The 17865-nt window shown below is 31.8% G+C and overlaps 2 protein-coding genes and 1 long non-coding RNA gene across 3 annotated transcripts; 1 reads left to right on the top strand and 2 right to left on the bottom strand.

Moving 5' to 3' along the window:
* Positions 1-77: 77 nt before the first annotated feature.
* On the bottom strand, positions 78-5629 carry LOC148301230 (inactive fucosyltransferase B-like). Its single transcript, XM_088273551.1, has 5 exons — positions 5487-5629; positions 3427-3569; positions 2138-2395; positions 1125-1388; positions 78-626 (listed from the first exon to the last, which is right to left on the bottom strand). Exons 3-5 carry the CDS (start codon positions 2146-2148, stop codon positions 158-160), a joined length of 744 nt encoding a protein of 247 aa, XP_088129677.1. The 5' UTR covers positions 2149-2395; positions 3427-3569; positions 5487-5629; the 3' UTR covers positions 78-157.
* A 2918-nt stretch (positions 5630-8547) lies between these two features.
* LOC148301229 (uncharacterized) lies at positions 8548-12108 on the bottom strand. Its single transcript, XR_015838822.1, has 2 exons — positions 11952-12108; positions 8548-8978 (listed from the first exon to the last, which is right to left on the bottom strand). It is a non-coding gene; the product is annotated as an uncharacterized LOC148301229 (long non-coding RNA).
* inc (BTB/POZ domain-containing protein inc) lies at positions 12065-16466 on the top strand. Its single transcript, XM_088273544.1, has 2 exons — positions 12065-12329; positions 12434-16466. Exons 1-2 carry the CDS (start codon positions 12141-12143, stop codon positions 12884-12886), a joined length of 642 nt encoding a protein of 213 aa, XP_088129670.1. The 5' UTR covers positions 12065-12140; the 3' UTR covers positions 12887-16466.
* The last annotated feature ends 1399 nt before the right edge of the window (positions 16467-17865 follow it).

The following is a 17865-nucleotide window of genomic DNA, read 5'->3' as shown; positions in this document are numbered from 1 at the left end:
AAGCCATGTACTGTATTTCTAATATAAATCCAAATGTTGTATTTTTTAGATTTCGGAATAAATAAAATAAAAAAGACTTTTAAATAAAAATAAGGTTTTTAATTTAAATTAAATTTATATACAAAACTCAGTGATGCAATCCACTGGCGTGTTACTATTATTTAGAATTATTGTCGCAATTTGTCACAGGATCAAGTAAATGCTTCAAGTCTTCATAGCCATAGACTTTCGGTGTTTCGTCGTTATAGTTTAGTGCTTCGCATATTCGGCAGTAGTGATAGGACGGGACATTGAAATACCCATCTTCATTTGAGACAGAAAATTGAGTTCTCCACTCGTGGAATTTCAAGTAATTTTCTTCAAAGGTAGAGTTGATGTAGATAATAAATTTCGCTAGATCTTCCGGAGATTCAAAATCTCTAACATTTATGAAAGAGTTCGGGGGGAATAAAACGCGACCAACTTCAGTTTTCGACCCTAATACGATAGGGATGTTTCCCTTTCTGAAACCGTGGGTAAAAGGCTTTTCAGTGATGTATTGGTCGCAATTAGAGTTTTCGAAGGCGAGGTAAAACAAGTATTCTTCCAATAGTTTACAATCATCGCCATACCCCTTCCCCACGCACCTGAAAAATTTGCTAATGCATAAACATAAATAAGTTTACAACATTTTGAGTGTGTCCAAATACTTGTTCACAAATCTGCATTATCTCTAATCATCAGAGATCCATATTATTTTTTGATATCTCAACATAAATGAAGAAGAACATGGAAGTCGTAAATGACCCAGACTTCCATATTTTTCTTCATCTATGTTGAGATGTCAAGAAATAATATGGTAAATAAGTTTATATCAATAAAAAAAAGGGATTAATAGTAATAAATTTAGAAAACTTATATAGCGTCATTTTCGTAAAATAATACCTCAAGGGCGCTTCCATAATTACAATTGTGTATTGGTATAGTTGGCAGAATTGATTGATATTGATACCATGATATTTAGAACTAAAATACTTTTTTGATAATGTTACGCTCAATTACAGACATTTTTACGAAACTCTTAACCTATTTTCAAATAAACATTTCCTTTATACTTAATCAAAATGACATTCAAAATTGCTTACCGATTTCTCACAGTGCTATTGCCCCCACACCTTCCATAAAAGTCGACAGATATGTGTTTTTTTAATTCGTTTACATAGTCCAGACGACCGTTTTTAGTTCCACAGTTCGACATCATTATGGCCACCAGAACATCTCTCCGTTTTCTATTCGCATTGGGAACTAATCTCTGAAACTTGGTGGCAAAACTCATAGAATCGTTCAGCTGTAAAGGGGGAACTCGCTGGATAGTTCGACCATATGGAAACGGTATATCGGATTCCGCTCTAAAAACAACAATATAAGTTAATATACCCAACCATGTTGAGTATAAAATTGTATAGTAGACGAATATGCAAGGGAACCACAGAAATAGGAACAAAATATAATCAAACTATTTTTTTTTTGACAAAGACATTTTGACCATGAAGTTCGGAGCGATCAACTGGGGTCGAGATTATTTAGGGTGGGATTTCAAAACCATGATACAAAAATAATAAAAATAATATATAGAGACTTGGAGACGTCTCGTGTTGGCCATATGCTCCACCTAGAATGCTCGAACATGGAAAAAGAAGAAAAAGTAGATCATATATTTAAATGCACACTACACATTTCCCTGGATACATTCTAATTCATTAGTATCCCTATATTTTAATTGTATTTTGTAAAATGATCAGACTTCAGACGGTTTGAGATAAAACGTATCGATTCCTGATAAATTTAAGGTGTGAATATAATACATTTTGGACAAAGTCTCAAGACATTTTTTCATTTAATCTAAAAATTTTGCAGTATATCAAGTGATAACCGTGAAGAATTTTTTTTCATTATTGACAAGTATTCTTCCAATAGAAGAAAACATATACAAAATGACACATTTAAATTCTCTATTTTCCAAGCATATGGAACCATTTCTAACCTGTCATAATTGATTTTTGTTACAAATATGTAAACAGCAGTAACTGCATATCTGTAAATAATTCTAACATTTCCAAATGGCAGAATTACTAAGCATTGCATCTTGATGACGTACTTGTAAGTCATAGACCAGTTGAAGAAGCCGACAACGTCAGAGAAATATCCTCTTCCGAGAGCGAACGTGTTGTGAGGACTTTCGTCTGTCGTGAAGATCCATCGTTGGCCAGGTGGTCGAGGCACACTAGGGAGGAACTGGGCTCCGTGAAATTGGTGAAGAGATACGATTATAGCATCAGCGTCTTTGGCGGAAGTATCGTTGTAATCTATATAACAGTTGTCCACCGAACAGTTTGTGAATTTGAATGGATCGTGTCTGAAAAAATATATGAAATATCTATGTGATAAAAATGAAATATCCATATGACATAATATATGAAATTTGAAATATCTATGTGATATATTATATTAAATATAAAATATCTATGTTATATAATATATGAAATATATAAAATAATCTTTGTCATAATATGTATATGAAATAAGGTTGCATTTTTTATTTCACAATTTCTGCAAATTCGCATTAATAAAATTCAAAATATAATTAAGTATTTCTCGAATGTTTTCCGCAGATACATTGTGACACATTTTATAAAATTTATAAAATTAAATAACTTTGTTTTCACCACTTTTTCATAAATACAATTTAACCTACCGGTTTCGACAAGAACCTTGTCATCATCAGGATTTATTTTAATTCTAAAATATTAAAAACATTAAAATACTCTCACCAAAAACTTCCACACACTCCGCAAAATTCTAAATGTTATTTTTATTATTCATTGCACAGCAACCCCAAATTAAGTAGATTCTAAAAATCAGCGTTTGATTTCAAGATTTAAAAATCAATTTAAACGGAGCTCTACAAATTAAACGCAAAATCAATAAAAACCTTATTTGTTGATGTGAGATGTTGATTTTGAATTTTTTGCCTTAATGGAGCTCTTGAGGTTTTATAAAAAGTGTCGATACGCAATCCTAGAACAACAAGGGCTAGCCACCGGCCAAGTGGTTGTTCTGATGTCGCGTAAAGTTTATTTCGATAATATTTTTTAACTATCAAAACTATGATGTATACAAAGATATTGTTGAAAATAAAGCTTTTTTAAAATTAAAAAAAAAATGGACACATTTGAAATCGCGTGTTTCCATTCAAAGCCGGATAACTTTAAAAAATCATGTGTATGCTCATTAATATTCACAATAATACGTTATGGAACGCCTTTCCAAAAAAAAAACTTTTTAATTATAGGGTAAAAAACTTTTTTAATTAATTTTTTAAAGTGAAAATTTAAATGTTTCAAATGAAAGTCTAATGCTATTTGATCATGTTATTTAGTAGCTTACCTAATTTTGTTAAAATAATACAAATGACGTTCTTCATCGTGCAGACCTAATTTCCAAACGAGTATTTTAAACTTTTTTTGTCTCTTCGGTGGATGCGGCTCGTTCAGTAAAAGGTATCTGCCGAGTTCAGAAAGTTTCAGACCCTAAAAATAACATTTACAATACAATATGGGATTTTGATTGTAAACAAAACAGTTTTCATAGTTTGCGTAGGTGTATGTTTTATTTAAAAATAAATTAATGCTCAATTTACAATTCAATAAAAAATATTGATTTTGTATTACGCGTATAGTAAAGCAAAACACCAGGCACATTTTTTAACGACCGACCTACAAACATCGTTGATTACTCAATCGTGACCTCTTTACCTAATATTATACATCTAAGGCCTACAAACTACAAACTTTTTTATTTCTTGTAAACAATACATCACTTTTTTTACTAACACAAAAACGAAAACAACCGATTTACTGCATTGGAATGCAGTAAACCGCTTGCGCTCCCATCGAAACAGCTCCATCATACGGGCTGCTCCGTCCATGGGATTAAAGAATTCTGCGAAAACCAAAATTTCCGGCTGTCAATTCTTAAAATAATAAAATATGGTATTTTATTATTTAAACTAACTAACTAACCATCACGCCGCTTCTCCGCAGGGGTAGGCAGAGAGAATAGAACGCCACCCACTCTGTCCTTACAAACATTCTTCGTCTCTTCCACGTTCATGCATCTCCTCATACATACCCGCCAATTGTATCGACTCCTAACCTGACCACTTTCAAGTATTTGGCATGCTTGATCGTGCCAAGTTTTTTTTTTGTTTTTGTTTTTTAAATACACTAAATACATCATAATTTGATAAATTAAATAAACTAAATTAATCAAATAGGGAATTCTAATGAAATACCTAATTCCTAAACATTTAACATCTCCAACACCATTTCTGATAATACAGACTTCTGATACTAACTATTGATAATAACGAATGATCAATCACCCCAGACCCATGAATCAAAACTTTGTGCACAAAAGGTGGTAAATTGTACCACGGATAAATCTGCACAAGTTTTCGAGCAGTTTCTAGAGCAACCTCTTTAAATTAATCTTTATTAATTTTATAGCCTGACGATAGACACTGCAGCAGGTGAAAACATCTGTCGATCAAATTCTTAAATTATCCCGTAATTTCAGCCAAAACAGAAGAATTTATTTTAAAAAATACGAGCAGTATTTCCATCGTTAGAAGTGCCACTTCCTCCACCACGCGGCATAACAACATAACAACCCAATCGTTCCCTAAATTTATGCTGAATAATTGTTTTTCTTCGTAAAAGAAGAGTTTTGATCTGCGATGCTGTGGGCGCTTGATGCAGTCCCTGAAGTTTTTCCTGTGTACAGGACGTACACAAGCATCGCGGCTGTGCTAGCACCCGCTGGCGCTGCCAGAAGGCACTGGCTGAACTTCTTCGACGACTCGCACCACAGAAAGATTGCACTCTTCTTTGAAGTTTAACCAGTCATCGTACTTAGTGATCAGTATGACCGTTGAGCGGCCGACCTTCTTCCAATATGCTGACAATATATGACATATATTTGCAATACGGTTTTGCAAGTTGTTGGTATCAATATTTGTGATATCCGGTGATGATTGTGTCAACACGTGAAAGAGGTGCCGACTCCTCTCTACCTGGGACTTATGCTCTTTTACCAAATGCCAAAGCCAAACGTCCAATAAATGCATACGTGTATAAGAGAATTTATAAACGGTACCTGCAAAAAAAGAACAATAAATTAAAATACTAAAAAGTAACACGTGGTATTTTCGCACAGTCTCTACGCGGATATCGATTGGTGATACGAGCGACAAAAGGGGTTCCCCACGCAAGTTTACGCAGACAAGAAATTGCTCGTGTCGATCCACAGCAGATAAGTTAAAAGTCTACACAAAGAAAAAGAAAGAAGAAATAATAAAATAATTTTACGTACTGCGTAGAATCCATATAATTGAGTCAACCTATGAAATAAAAGAAAAACAAAAGTAAGTAAAATATTGTACTAACCTTCTTATTGAAATTCCATTTGTAAACAACCGTCACTAACAAACTTTTTCTAGGAACCGAACAATTGGAAACAGAGTGAGTAATTGCCCCTCGGATAACGCTAGTGAGATCTAATGCGATATGGTCACTTTGGATGCCAAAAAGCGAATGAATAATTTTAAAATCCTAGATTTATTTTATACCCTCAGGTAGTATGGCTAATGATCATGACTTGGAAGTAGTATGATCTTATAATCTTCGTAGATTGAAATATTTTATACGTAAGACAATTTTGTAATTTTGTTTTTTCTTTTATTTCCAGTTTTGTATTCTTGAATCCCTTGTTACATATCTATGATAAAATTATATAAAAATATCCTATAAATATTCCGGTTTCTTAGTAGCCTTGTTCACGTGGACATGGACGTCGTATACATAAATAAAATAATCGTACATAATCGTATATATAAATAAAACTCATTAAAGTGGTATATTCAAGTGTATAATTTTACAAAATTCAACATGTCATTCCACAAAGTTAATGCCGAATCAATAAAAAAGAAAACTTTATGATACCTATGAAGATTTTTATTTGTAGAATATTTTCATTTACATATAATATCAATTTGCATCTTACCTTTCTCGCCTGAAAGTACGCATCTACATCAAATGAATTTCCTTTCTTTGGTAAAATAATTTTGTCAAGTTTCTTAACCATATAAGAGTCAACTGATGTAGAAACTGTGGTCGTTTCTTGACTAGTGGTCAAAACAATTTCTTCTGTATCTTCAAGCATGCCCTGACTACCATCATCTCTTGATTCTTGGAATAGGGTAACTCTATTCATTAACCGAGTTCTTACCCCCTGTCGAAAATTTTCTTCATTCGGTATAAGAATCACGTCATCGTCATCATCGCTCGAATTAAATGTCAACAAAAATGTTAGCAAAATTAACAAAAATAGGACCACAAGTATGAATGTTTTATTTCTGACAAAAACTTTTAATAGATTCATTTTACAAGATGACACATAAGCAGGCTATACTAACACTATTTGTACTGTAATTTACAATGAGAATAAATGTAGTTTTGTGTGTTTTACTTTTCTTCGAACTAAATACTAATAATAATTTATTTACAGCTTGGAGTTATCGAATATTTCTAAAGAGCGACAGTATAATTTTTAGTACCATTAAAATATAATAGTACTCGTGATTGCACTGCTGCCTTACTTTGTTATCATCATTATTATATATTGCTTGCACGATTAAAGAACTCATTTTTCTTCTTCGTTTTCTTCCTCGATGCCTAGCTATGTGGTCTTCTGGGATGTCAGCCACATCATGCACAAGTCTTCTCCATTACTTTCTTTAATGGGCTTAGTTGAAGGAGGCGTTTGGTGGGGACCGTTTTGCTCCCTTGATTGATATGTCCACCTTGCAGGAGTCTCGCTTACCCTTGACTGTTCCAGTTGCTACCAGCTTCTCGAGACTCCCCTTGTTCTCTCTGGCGGTATTCCCAAAGTAGGGCGAATACCTTTTCTGCATACTGTGTGAAGGGTTAACTGTTCCTAAAGGACGGAGATATCGTAGTCATACAGGAGAAAGTGACCAAGTGCATTGTTTTACAAAATCGTGATCATCGACTATTTGATATCTTACTAGCTTAATATTGCCCTGAAAAAATCCCGAAGGATTTTAAACTTGGAAGTATAATATATTATATTGACTAGTTAAAAATGACTAACTGCATTGGTGTTTATTTTCTTGCCAAGCAATAGTAACTTAAATGGCCCTCCTGAACATTTTACGTTTTGGTAGTTGGTCACTTTCTCCTGTACGACTACGATATGTGTGCGTCTTGTAGTCGAAGAAATGAGAGGCATAGCGCAACATTTCAAACACATACAACATTTATCTTTCTTTTTTGTGTTCATGTTCTTTCCATACAATGCAATGGAGTATACCATATACTTAGTAGACTACTTCTAACATCACACCATTTCCCTGAGGAGGTAGGCAGAGAGGATTCAACGCCACATCATTCTGTCTTGACATACACTCCTAGCTTCCATCACGTCCATACATCTAGTCATACACGCCTTCCGACTACGTAGGTTTTTGATACCACCAAATTTTAGGTTCTGATTGATCTGGTCGTGCCAAGTCGTTTTTGACCGTCCTCGTTCTGTTCTCTCGTTCACATTTGCCAAATAAACTTTCTCAGCCATTCTCTCTTTATCCAGTCGCTCCAATGTCCATTCCACCTTAAAGAACTATTCTTAATCTTTTCAATAATCTCTAGTGCAGCTTTAAAATATGTACTTTATAATATCTTCATTTTCAATTCTATCATATTACGATTTTTTCACACATTCGTCTGAGGAAACGCATTTCCACGGTATTCACAGTGGTGGGATTCAGCCGGTTCGCACCGGTTCGCTAGAACCGGTGCCTAAGTTTTTTAGAGTTCGCCGAACCGGTCCTTAACCCTTTGTTGTCACACAATATACCGATTGAGATCATATATCGGAGCACGCACGGTTTACTTGGTCCGCCACGTTGTAAAAATATTTGAACCTCACGAAGAAAAAAATATATTGGGGAAAATATTATGGTGGAAATGATTTAGCAAAAAAATTTGATTTTGGTATTTTTCTAAAGATCATCTCACTCTCACTATTTCTAACCATTGGTAGAAGAACATTACACGCCATCGGTCCCGCAACAGCAAAGGCACGCTCGCCAAATTTAGTGCGCTGGTTGCGAGCTGGTAAGATCACTTTGCCCATTGAAGTTGTTGTAGCCGATCGAAGCGTGAGACGTCTATCAACCAATTCATTGCTCTTCACAGCTCTTTTAGATACTCTGGTAGATTTTTGAAATAGTGTGTATTCTCATACAATCGTCGCATTATAATTGAAGTATGCTTTTTACTGTATGTTTTTTTAATAATCCAGGAGGAAATTCAATTTTCCCCGGTATTCATATCCGTACTCGTCCAAGCTTGTGTGAAATATAATCCTTTGGAAATTTGTGTGAAACTTGAAGAATATCATAATAATGTATGTAAATAATACAAATTTTGACATAAAATTCAATTTTTATTTTATAATGGAAGTCAATAAAAGTTCACCAAATAAACTTAGACCGAAATTAGATTTAAACAAATTAACTCGTTTCAATTTAATAGTCATACAGTTTTGATTATTCATTACCACGCGCTGGCGCTGGTTGTAAATTGTATTCCTAAGCCCGTACTCCATCTAGCGAGCTGTAACTGTAACCGTTCGAGCTGCTATAACAAAGTCACAAACCATGTTTTAGTTAGGTACAGTAAGTAGTTTACATTGGTTCCCGAGTTCACCGCGAGCGCACTGCGTACCGCTCGCTACGATCCGGCAATGACGCGAGCGTAAAGGTTCGCACAGTTGGCAGACATGGAGTGCTCGTTGCTCGCAGTTGGCTCGTTGACCTTGTGCGTTTGGCGTCGTCGTGTGCGCGTACCCGCGAGCTGTAACAGAATCCATATTTACATTTACATCTGGCAATTTCTTTTTGAAAATGATTGATTGGGACGATGAGAAATCTCTAACATTAATCGATGCCTACAAAAACGAACCCTTATTGTGGGACCCAGCTAACATAAATTATCACAAAAAACATTTGAAAGATGACGCTTGGGCACACATAGGTGATATTATGGACGCAAATGGAGCGATATGTAAGCAGAAAATGATAAGCATACTGGCATCATACAGAAGAGAGAAAATGAAAATAAGGAAATCTAGGGACACCGGGAAAGGTAACTACTACTAAATTACTAACACTGAAATATTTTTTGGTTAGGCAATATAACTGGTTTACCTTCCCTTGGTTATGTATTAACTGCTTCGTCTGTTACAGATACAGTAGTTGCGTGAAATTTTAACTAAACTAATGAGCGGATACTAGAGAAACAGATAAACCAATGGCTCTCAAACTTTGCGAATAAAACGTTATAGAAATAAAATATGTATATATGCAAATAAGGACATGAAAATCCTAAAATTCTGGTTTGACAATAATCTATTATCCCTAAATACAGATAAAACATTCTTTATCCCATTTTGTATCCATAAACTCAAAATACCGACAAATATAAAAATTACAATTCACAATGGTGACTGCAGGGATTCAAATTGCAAAAACTTATGTTCTGTTTTATGTCCAAAAAAAGAAATAAAATATCTAGGTGTAATAATAGACCAACATTTGAAATACCATAGTCACATTAATGAACTAGTAAAACGAATAAGAAAATGCATATATATATTCATTAGAATCCGAAACATACTAACCATCGACAACCTAAAAAGAGTTTACTATGCTATCGTTCACTCACTACTACAGTATGGCATTATTGCATGGGGAGGCTCATACAACAACATACTGAACTCAGTGAAAATAGTACAGAAAACCATAATTAAAGTCATCTTGAAAAAAAAAAACATATTTCCAACAAAATTATTATTTAAAAAATTTCAAGTCCCAAATATAGAATCCATTTATAAAAAAACCGCAGTTTTTCAAATACTAAAGGGTGACAACTATTTAAATTTAACAAAGAATTTATCATCGAGATTCTCAAACGATTTTTCTATTCCAAAATGCAACACCAAGCAATTTCAGCAAAACTTCAAATATTTGGCAATCAAACATTTCAATAAACTCCCTAAAGAAATAAAAAAAATAGATGATATAAAAATCCTCAAGAAAAAAATTAAAGCTCTATACATTTAAATCTTTAAAAAAATATATTAAAAAAACTATTATATCTTTTATTATATAACATTAAACCACGAGTGTAAGTCCCTTTCCAAGCACAAGAGCACAGACTCTTTTATGGAGAGGCACAGCGAATCGAAATATAAAAGTTCTACATATGTATAAATGATTCAAATGTTATTATGTTATAAATAAAAATGTAAATATATTAAATGAATAAAAAAAAAAAAAAAAAAAAATATATTTTCACCATTCACGAATTCATAAATTAATATATTCTTGGACCATATGTATATATGGTCCAAGAATATATTAATTTAAGCGTAAAACGGTTTTTGTACCTGTAAAACCAAATTATAATATGGCATGACTGGTTTTATTTTCGTAGCATTTTTTGCAATAAGTACAATAAAAAAACGTCACTGATTGTTATTGTAATGTTTCTCAGTCTGATTATTTTTAATTCTCAATATATATATATATATATATATATATATATATATATATATATATATATATATATATATATATATATATATATATATATATATATATATATATATATATATATATATATATATATATATATATATATATATATATATATATATATATATATATATATATATATATATATATATATATATATATATATATATATATATATATATATATATATATATATATATATATATATATATATATATATATATATATATATATATATATATATATATATATATATATATATATATATATATATATATATATATATATATATCCTTATCTTTTTATATTTTGGTTTTTGTTTTCATGCTATAATTACTTACATTCTATTTTGCAGTAGGAAATGATTTATACGAAAGCAGATGGTATGCGTTCAAGGCACTTGATTTTTTAAGGGGTCGAAATAGATCATACGATGGAATGACATCACAGGTATTTATTGCAATTGATTATTACAAGCTTTATTAATAGATACATATGTTTAGATCGGTATTCCATAATGTATATATTTTTTTGTGTTAGTTAAAATATGCAAGAAGATTCAGTATTAGTATGTGTACATACACGCACAGTATGTATATATATATATATATATATATATATATATATATATATATATATATATATATATATATATATATATATATATATATATATATATATAAATATAAATAATGTAAAAATATAAATGATTATTTATTTATTTCAGGGCACAGAAGATTTTGAAATACATTTTCATCCTGTTGAAGAAAATATTTCGTCAATTAATTATGTGAAGGAGGAAGTTTTATCCCCTTCTCCTGCAGATTTACCAAATACTTCAATGACAGTGCCATTTACAGCCCCAAAAAGATTCAAGAAATCTGGGCCGCCTAATGCATATAAGGCCTTGGAAGAATTAAAATTGATATCAAAAACACTAACTCAACCTCAAATAGAAGAAAATGAATTTGATTGTTTTGGAAAATCTGTCGCGTGCCACCTGAAAAAACTTCCAGAGTCATTGGCTTTAGAATCAATGGGATATATTCAATCTTATTTAGTGCAACAACGACTAAAATCTTCTGAACATGTAAATAGTGAAACAAGCTTGCAGTATTCTGAAAATATATACTGAGTTTATACTGTGTGTGGAGTGTTTTATTTTATATTTTCAAAATTAATAACGTGTTTATTACTTAAATAATATTTTTGACATTTAGTTTGAACTTACTTTTTTGTAATTAGGAAAAAAACATGTTGATAAATATTTCACTCCTACATTTTTTCTGGATAGGAAAATACCCACAAACAAAATACTTTGTAAAATAGTACTTAAATTATTGTTTATGGCGTATAGCCCTGGCAACGCACTCAAAAGGTTTCTGTGGTAGAATCCATAGAAAAAATTTACAATAGCATCATGGCGGAAAAAGGAGACTCCTCAAAAGATATTAAACAAAATTGTTTAGAAAGGCGTAGTAGTAAACAATGGGTGAGATTAAATGTTGGGGGAACGTATTTTTTAACAACAAAAACCACTTTGTCTCGTGACCAAAACTCCTTTCTGTCACGGTTAGTCCAAGAGGATAGTGATTTGATTTCTGACAGGGTTAGTGTTTTTATGTATATTGCGAATTCTTCGCACAAAATTGGTTTCAGGTAAGGAGAAAAAAGTTGTTTACATTTATTCATAAGAATTGTTGCGATTTGCAGGACGAATCCGGCGCATACCTCATAGACAGAGATCCTACTTATTTCTCGCCTATACTCAACTACCTCAGGCACGGGAAGTTAGTTATGAATAATGAAATAGCTGAAGAAGGAGTCTTAGAAGAAGCGGAATTTTATAATATCACGGAACTGATTCGATTAGTGAAAGAAAGGATAAGTGTCAGAGACGGGCGACCGCTACGGGACTCTAAGAAACATGTGTACCGAGTGATTCAGTGTCACGAAGATGAGTTGACGCAGATGGTGTCCACGATGTCGGACGGGTGGAAGTTTGAGCAACTGGTGAATATAGGTTCTCAGTATAATTACGGCACAGAGGAACACGCCGAGTTCCTGTGTGTGGTGAGTCGAGAATACGGAGCGTCCCTCAATAGCCAAGAAGCGGAACCAACTGACAGAGCCAAAGTACTACAACAGAAAGGTTCCAGAATGTAAAAGACTGTACTTTTTCATTATTGTAGGTCGACACACCATCTTATGTTTAGGTTATTGAAAAGTCTTGCAATGACGGGCATTTAATTTACCTTACATCATCCACATTTCCAAGTATTGATAAGTATGTTACTCTGTTGATTTGTTGTAATGATTTTCATTTCGAATACGATCTTCTGGACAAGTACAAAATGTGTGTAGTCTAGCGATCATTTGATGTTGTAATAGTAAAGGTCCATATTTTGTATCGGAGTAACATTTTGGTAATTTGATCAAGCTGGATTATATTGACGTATGTATATATGGTGGGCAGTGTGTTCTAAAACTATAATCATGTTTCTGTATTTAAATTTTATGGATGATTGTCTTTTGATTTTTAAAGAGTTGATAATACTATTCTTTAACCCTTTTGAGTCTCATGGGAACAATATGTCCAACAGATTGAAAATCACCAATAATTCAGATTTGCTCTACAGTCGGGATATATATTCCCACCGGTCATATTTGTTTCCCCATACTCAAACATACAAATGACAATTTCTCGCATCAGTAATGATGCATTCTTGCCAGTGTTTACCTCTCCTGATGATATTTCCATTTGAGAAAAGGTTGTTCAGCAATCATTTCATTTTATTAACATCTAAATAAAGAAATGAATGCATGTTTTTATTATTTTTGTTTTTATAGCTTATAACATTTCTTGCTGTTATACCAAACTTTTCGTTCTTTTATACCAATACAATAGATTTTTCGTCAGATAAATGGAACTGATAAGGCCGGAGATTTTTATCACAAATATTATGACAACTTAGGAATGAAATAAAAAGGTTATCAAGGTATTTTACAAATGTTTTAAGCCATTAACATTATAAATGCTCTTGTGAAATATTTTTGTTTTTTATAAAATACTTTTTTAATGACTTAAGTGTCCCGAATAATCCGTTTCATGGTTAATCCAACCCGAGTTTACTGTAACTCAATTTCAGAAAAGAAAGTAGTTTGGGACTCAAATGGGCTAAAATAATCATAAAACTATGTAATTTTTTTAGGGCTTATTATAAAAATGAATTGATTTGCCAATTCTCAGGTTTCCATCACATCTCACGTGTAGACTTAATGTATTTATATACAATTTAATATGTGATGTTATAGAATTGAAAATTTAATAATAATTGCATTGTTAACTGATATTTATATTATTACCTACTATTTACGTAATGTTGAAAATGTTTTTGATTTGCTCATTTCATGTGAATAATTCTAGAACCACGATTATTACTTCTAAGCTACATGTTTAATTATTTTGTTTGTATAAAAGATGTGTGATAAAAAAAAACTAATATGGATTCCATTTGGAAATTTAGAATATTAAAAGATATGCTGGTTTCACAATATTGGTATTACAGATTTAAGAGCTGGAATAAAATGTACCGTAACCATGAAGTAACCCATTGTCTTATACGAACTTTATCCACCAACACCTTCATCACTCTACACATCACCAAACTTATTCACGGTATTATTATTCAACTTACTTGTATGCTAGATATGAGAGATAAACAAAACAATAACCCCCAATCGACGAGAAAAGCGTTGGTCTACAATTATGTGGCTGTCTATAATGGCAATCATGTCGAGATGTGTACCTATTGATATGTACAGCATCGCCACTATGAGAAACTTTTATGATGCAATGTTGCATTCCTTGTAGAGGGGGATAAGCCTACCCTGTTTATACCTGATTTTCTTACATCCGTATCCAAGAATTAAGAACAAAACTTTCAAAGCAACATAATATGTTATACTTTTTCCCATTTGATTTATATCTTGGTATAACATAGTTTTACATTTGATAAAATATTCATGACAATATTATTGTTAGTTTCATTCTGGATATTTCAATACAAGTACTTTTTTTCATAGAATAAATACTTTCTATTAAAATATTTGTTAATATAATTTTATTTTTAAAAATTATATATTTTTTTTATGTAATAAATGTATTCGAATAGCTCTCCTCAATGATTATTAAATCACATTTTAATTTACTGCATTCATTGTGTACAGTCGAATTTCCACATTATGCATTTGATAGTACGTTTGTTATATTTATGTATACATACAATTTTAACCAAAATGTATTATTACATGGAATTACATAAACATGCCTACAATAGGAATATTTTCTTAGATATTCTTCTGCACTCAACACTTAAATACATTTTTTAATGATTTCTTACTGAATACTGACCTTCAAAGCGCATGCGGGTTTGCCATTTTTTAAATTTATTGGCAAAGCACCCAATTTTGGGTGATACCTGAGGTTTGCCATTATTCATGTGTGATTCTGGAATTTCTCAAATAATCATGAACATATGCTTGCTTATACATAGTTCTTGGTTAAAAATCGTTTATTGGACGTTGCTGTCATACTGGACAATACATTTTAAGCATGTTATTATGTGAAATCCTAAATCAATTATGTGGGAAGAACCATAGAATGAAAAAAAAAACACTTTGTATAATAGAAATTAGTGTTTGTTACATAGATGATATAATACATGAAAATTCATAGATTTCTCAATAAAGATATTTGTTATTTGGAGAACTTTGGTAAATAGAAGCTGTTTATACGGAAGTTCACTGTATTTTTATATTACTTAAATATGTATTTATTTTAAAATGCAAAAGAAACTGACCTTAAATTATAACGTTTACGTTATAACAGCATGTGTGCTTTCATTTTTTTCATCATACCCACATGTATGCAGTGGCGTGCGCAAAGTTAGGCAGGCAGTAGGTTTGGGTGAGGATAAGGCATAGTAGGCACTGGTTGTGTTTCTATATGGAACACGAGTAACCCAGGGTAGGCACTTCTTTTCTGCCTATTTAGAATGCACGCCTCTGCATATTGGGTACAGTTAGTATTTATGGTAGTATTGAATGGGATTATTCATATTTATAGTGTGTATATAATATTTATGTTATAGAAATTTATTGAAATCATTGTTAATATAAAAAATTTTAGCGTGAATTTAAATATACTCCTTTCTTTAAAAAAATATATATTAATCAAATTCATTTTACATTATTCATTATCGTTAAAGCAACCTGTTATATTCTCAATTCTTATTTTGTATATGAAATCTTTTTATTGCGCTCTAATACAGGGCTGTTCAAACCAGATACAATCCCAGGTCAATCTAAATAATTAATTAGATTGAAGGGCTCCAGTAACAAATACTTCAACTTTAGCCAATCAAGCTGTGGGTAGCATCCGACCCGCAGGCCTTGCTTTGGACAGCCCAGCTCTAATAAAAGACAATGTTTTCGGAAATCCTCCACTATAGGACCTTACATTTCTGAAAATGCTAGAATACTTTAATAGGCAAGCAATGGTGTTTGTTTTTCGAATGTCTGCTTATTATTTATACATCATACATGCATCATATTAACATTCACTGACCTTTGTAATAGTTTTATATAGTATGTTATGTAAAAAATTTAGACAAATTTTTCATTTATGATCAAGTATACACTTATAATATTGTTAATTTTATCATTAAAAAATAATTGAAAATTTTGTTTGATTATCTTTCGTTTAAACCTTATAAACTTATTTACAGAAAACTTTCCTGTAAATAAAAAAGCTTTTAAAAAAAAATGTATATGCAATTGAAGGATGAAAATGATTGCGAAGTTATTTAAAAGTTGTCTAATGGCAGTCCATCCTGTTTATTACTGTTTTCATTTATTGCATTTCAGTACACATAAATTAAATGACAGTATACAGGCATAATATAATAGATGACGATACATGAATTAACAAGTCATACAATATTCAATAAAATCACCTTGTCTTACTAACTAGGGTAGATCTCTTTTCTAAGTCACAAAAAAGATCTTTAATACAAAAGTAACAAGAATGAATGTAAGTAAAGATTTATTTAGAGATAAATTAGATATCATTGATAGGCCGCCACCAAGAAATATTTTGAGGTGACCTCTATTAGTCACCAATTCCCCACAGTTACCTTGACCAATGCAACAAAGAAATCAATGACTCCTTCAGATTGACAGTTATTTCGCCCTTCCATATTCAGGCGTATGTTTTTAAATTTATATACCAATATAATTCAATTGTCTATAAATTTGTTTTTAATAATGCTATAGCAATCAGATCTCTATCAGAGTTTTGAGTAAAGTAAGTATGGGTTTACCAATCACAATAAATTATCGGCGCATTTTCATTGTTCTGAGGTCTTCCGAGAGGGACTCGCTCAAAAAGTGGTAAGTTTTTTTTTTTAGAAGGTTTTCTGGGATCCATGTGGTTTTTTTAATCAGCCCACCTCCCCAACCTGATTGACAATGCATACTGTACTATTTTTTAAATTGGCAATATTTGGAATATTGCTTGTAGAAAGAAAGAAAATGATGTTTTTCTAGTTTTTATGCATTTGCTGCAATTTGGATATCTCATTTAAATAGAAATCTATAATACCAAAATATTTTATATTTAGAACATTTTATAATTGCGTTCAGTCGCATAATACCCCACTTGAGTAGTGATGCAGTCACAATTGATGGCGTGAACGTGGGTGCCCCCCTTAAGTTTTACCAAAACAAATGTATTCAGGTGTTAATGTATTATTATCTCGGTGTCAAGTGTTGATCAATTTTTTTTCTAGAAAATTTTGCACCCACCACATTATTATTTATTTTAGCATAAACTTTGTAACAATAAACGACACTGTGGACTATAACTGTATCAACTGCAAGTTACACCAGTTTAACGTTTTATGTATAATTGCCAAAAAACCAATCTCATGACTATTAAGTTATTATTTTTATCGTCATTTATGGATGTCTCATGACACCATCACTTGGTCACAAAAATATTTGTCCTATGTGGATGGAGCATGGCATAGTTAATATGTGACCACCAAAGTATATCTAAATCATTTGCACTGTGGCATAAGTGC

The sequence above is a fragment of the Brachycentrus maculatus genome, unplaced genomic scaffold (assembly GCF_059751285.1).
Source record: "Brachycentrus maculatus isolate JH-2025_06_01 unplaced genomic scaffold, ASM5975128v1 h1tg000589l, whole genome shotgun sequence".
Lineage (NCBI taxonomy): Eukaryota > Metazoa > Arthropoda > Insecta > Trichoptera > Brachycentridae > Brachycentrus > Brachycentrus maculatus.
The sequence above is the reverse complement of the archived record's forward strand: the minus strand, read 5'-3'. Positions and strand labels throughout refer to the sequence as shown.

Excerpts from the sequence above, each read along its gene's own strand:
- LOC148301230 (XM_088273551.1), bottom strand. Across the intron at positions 627-1,124 it reads AATAGCACTGTGAGAAATCG|GTGCGTGGGGAAGGGGTATG; the intron begins GTAAGCAATTTT and ends CAAATTTTTCAG.
- inc (XM_088273544.1), top strand. The coding sequence starts at position 12,141 with ATGGCGGAAAAAGGAGACTCCTCAAAAGATATTAAACAAAATTGTTTA. Across the intron at positions 12,330-12,433 it reads GTGATTTGATTTCTGACAGG|GACGAATCCGGCGCATACCT; the intron begins GTTAGTGTTTTT and ends TGCGATTTGCAG.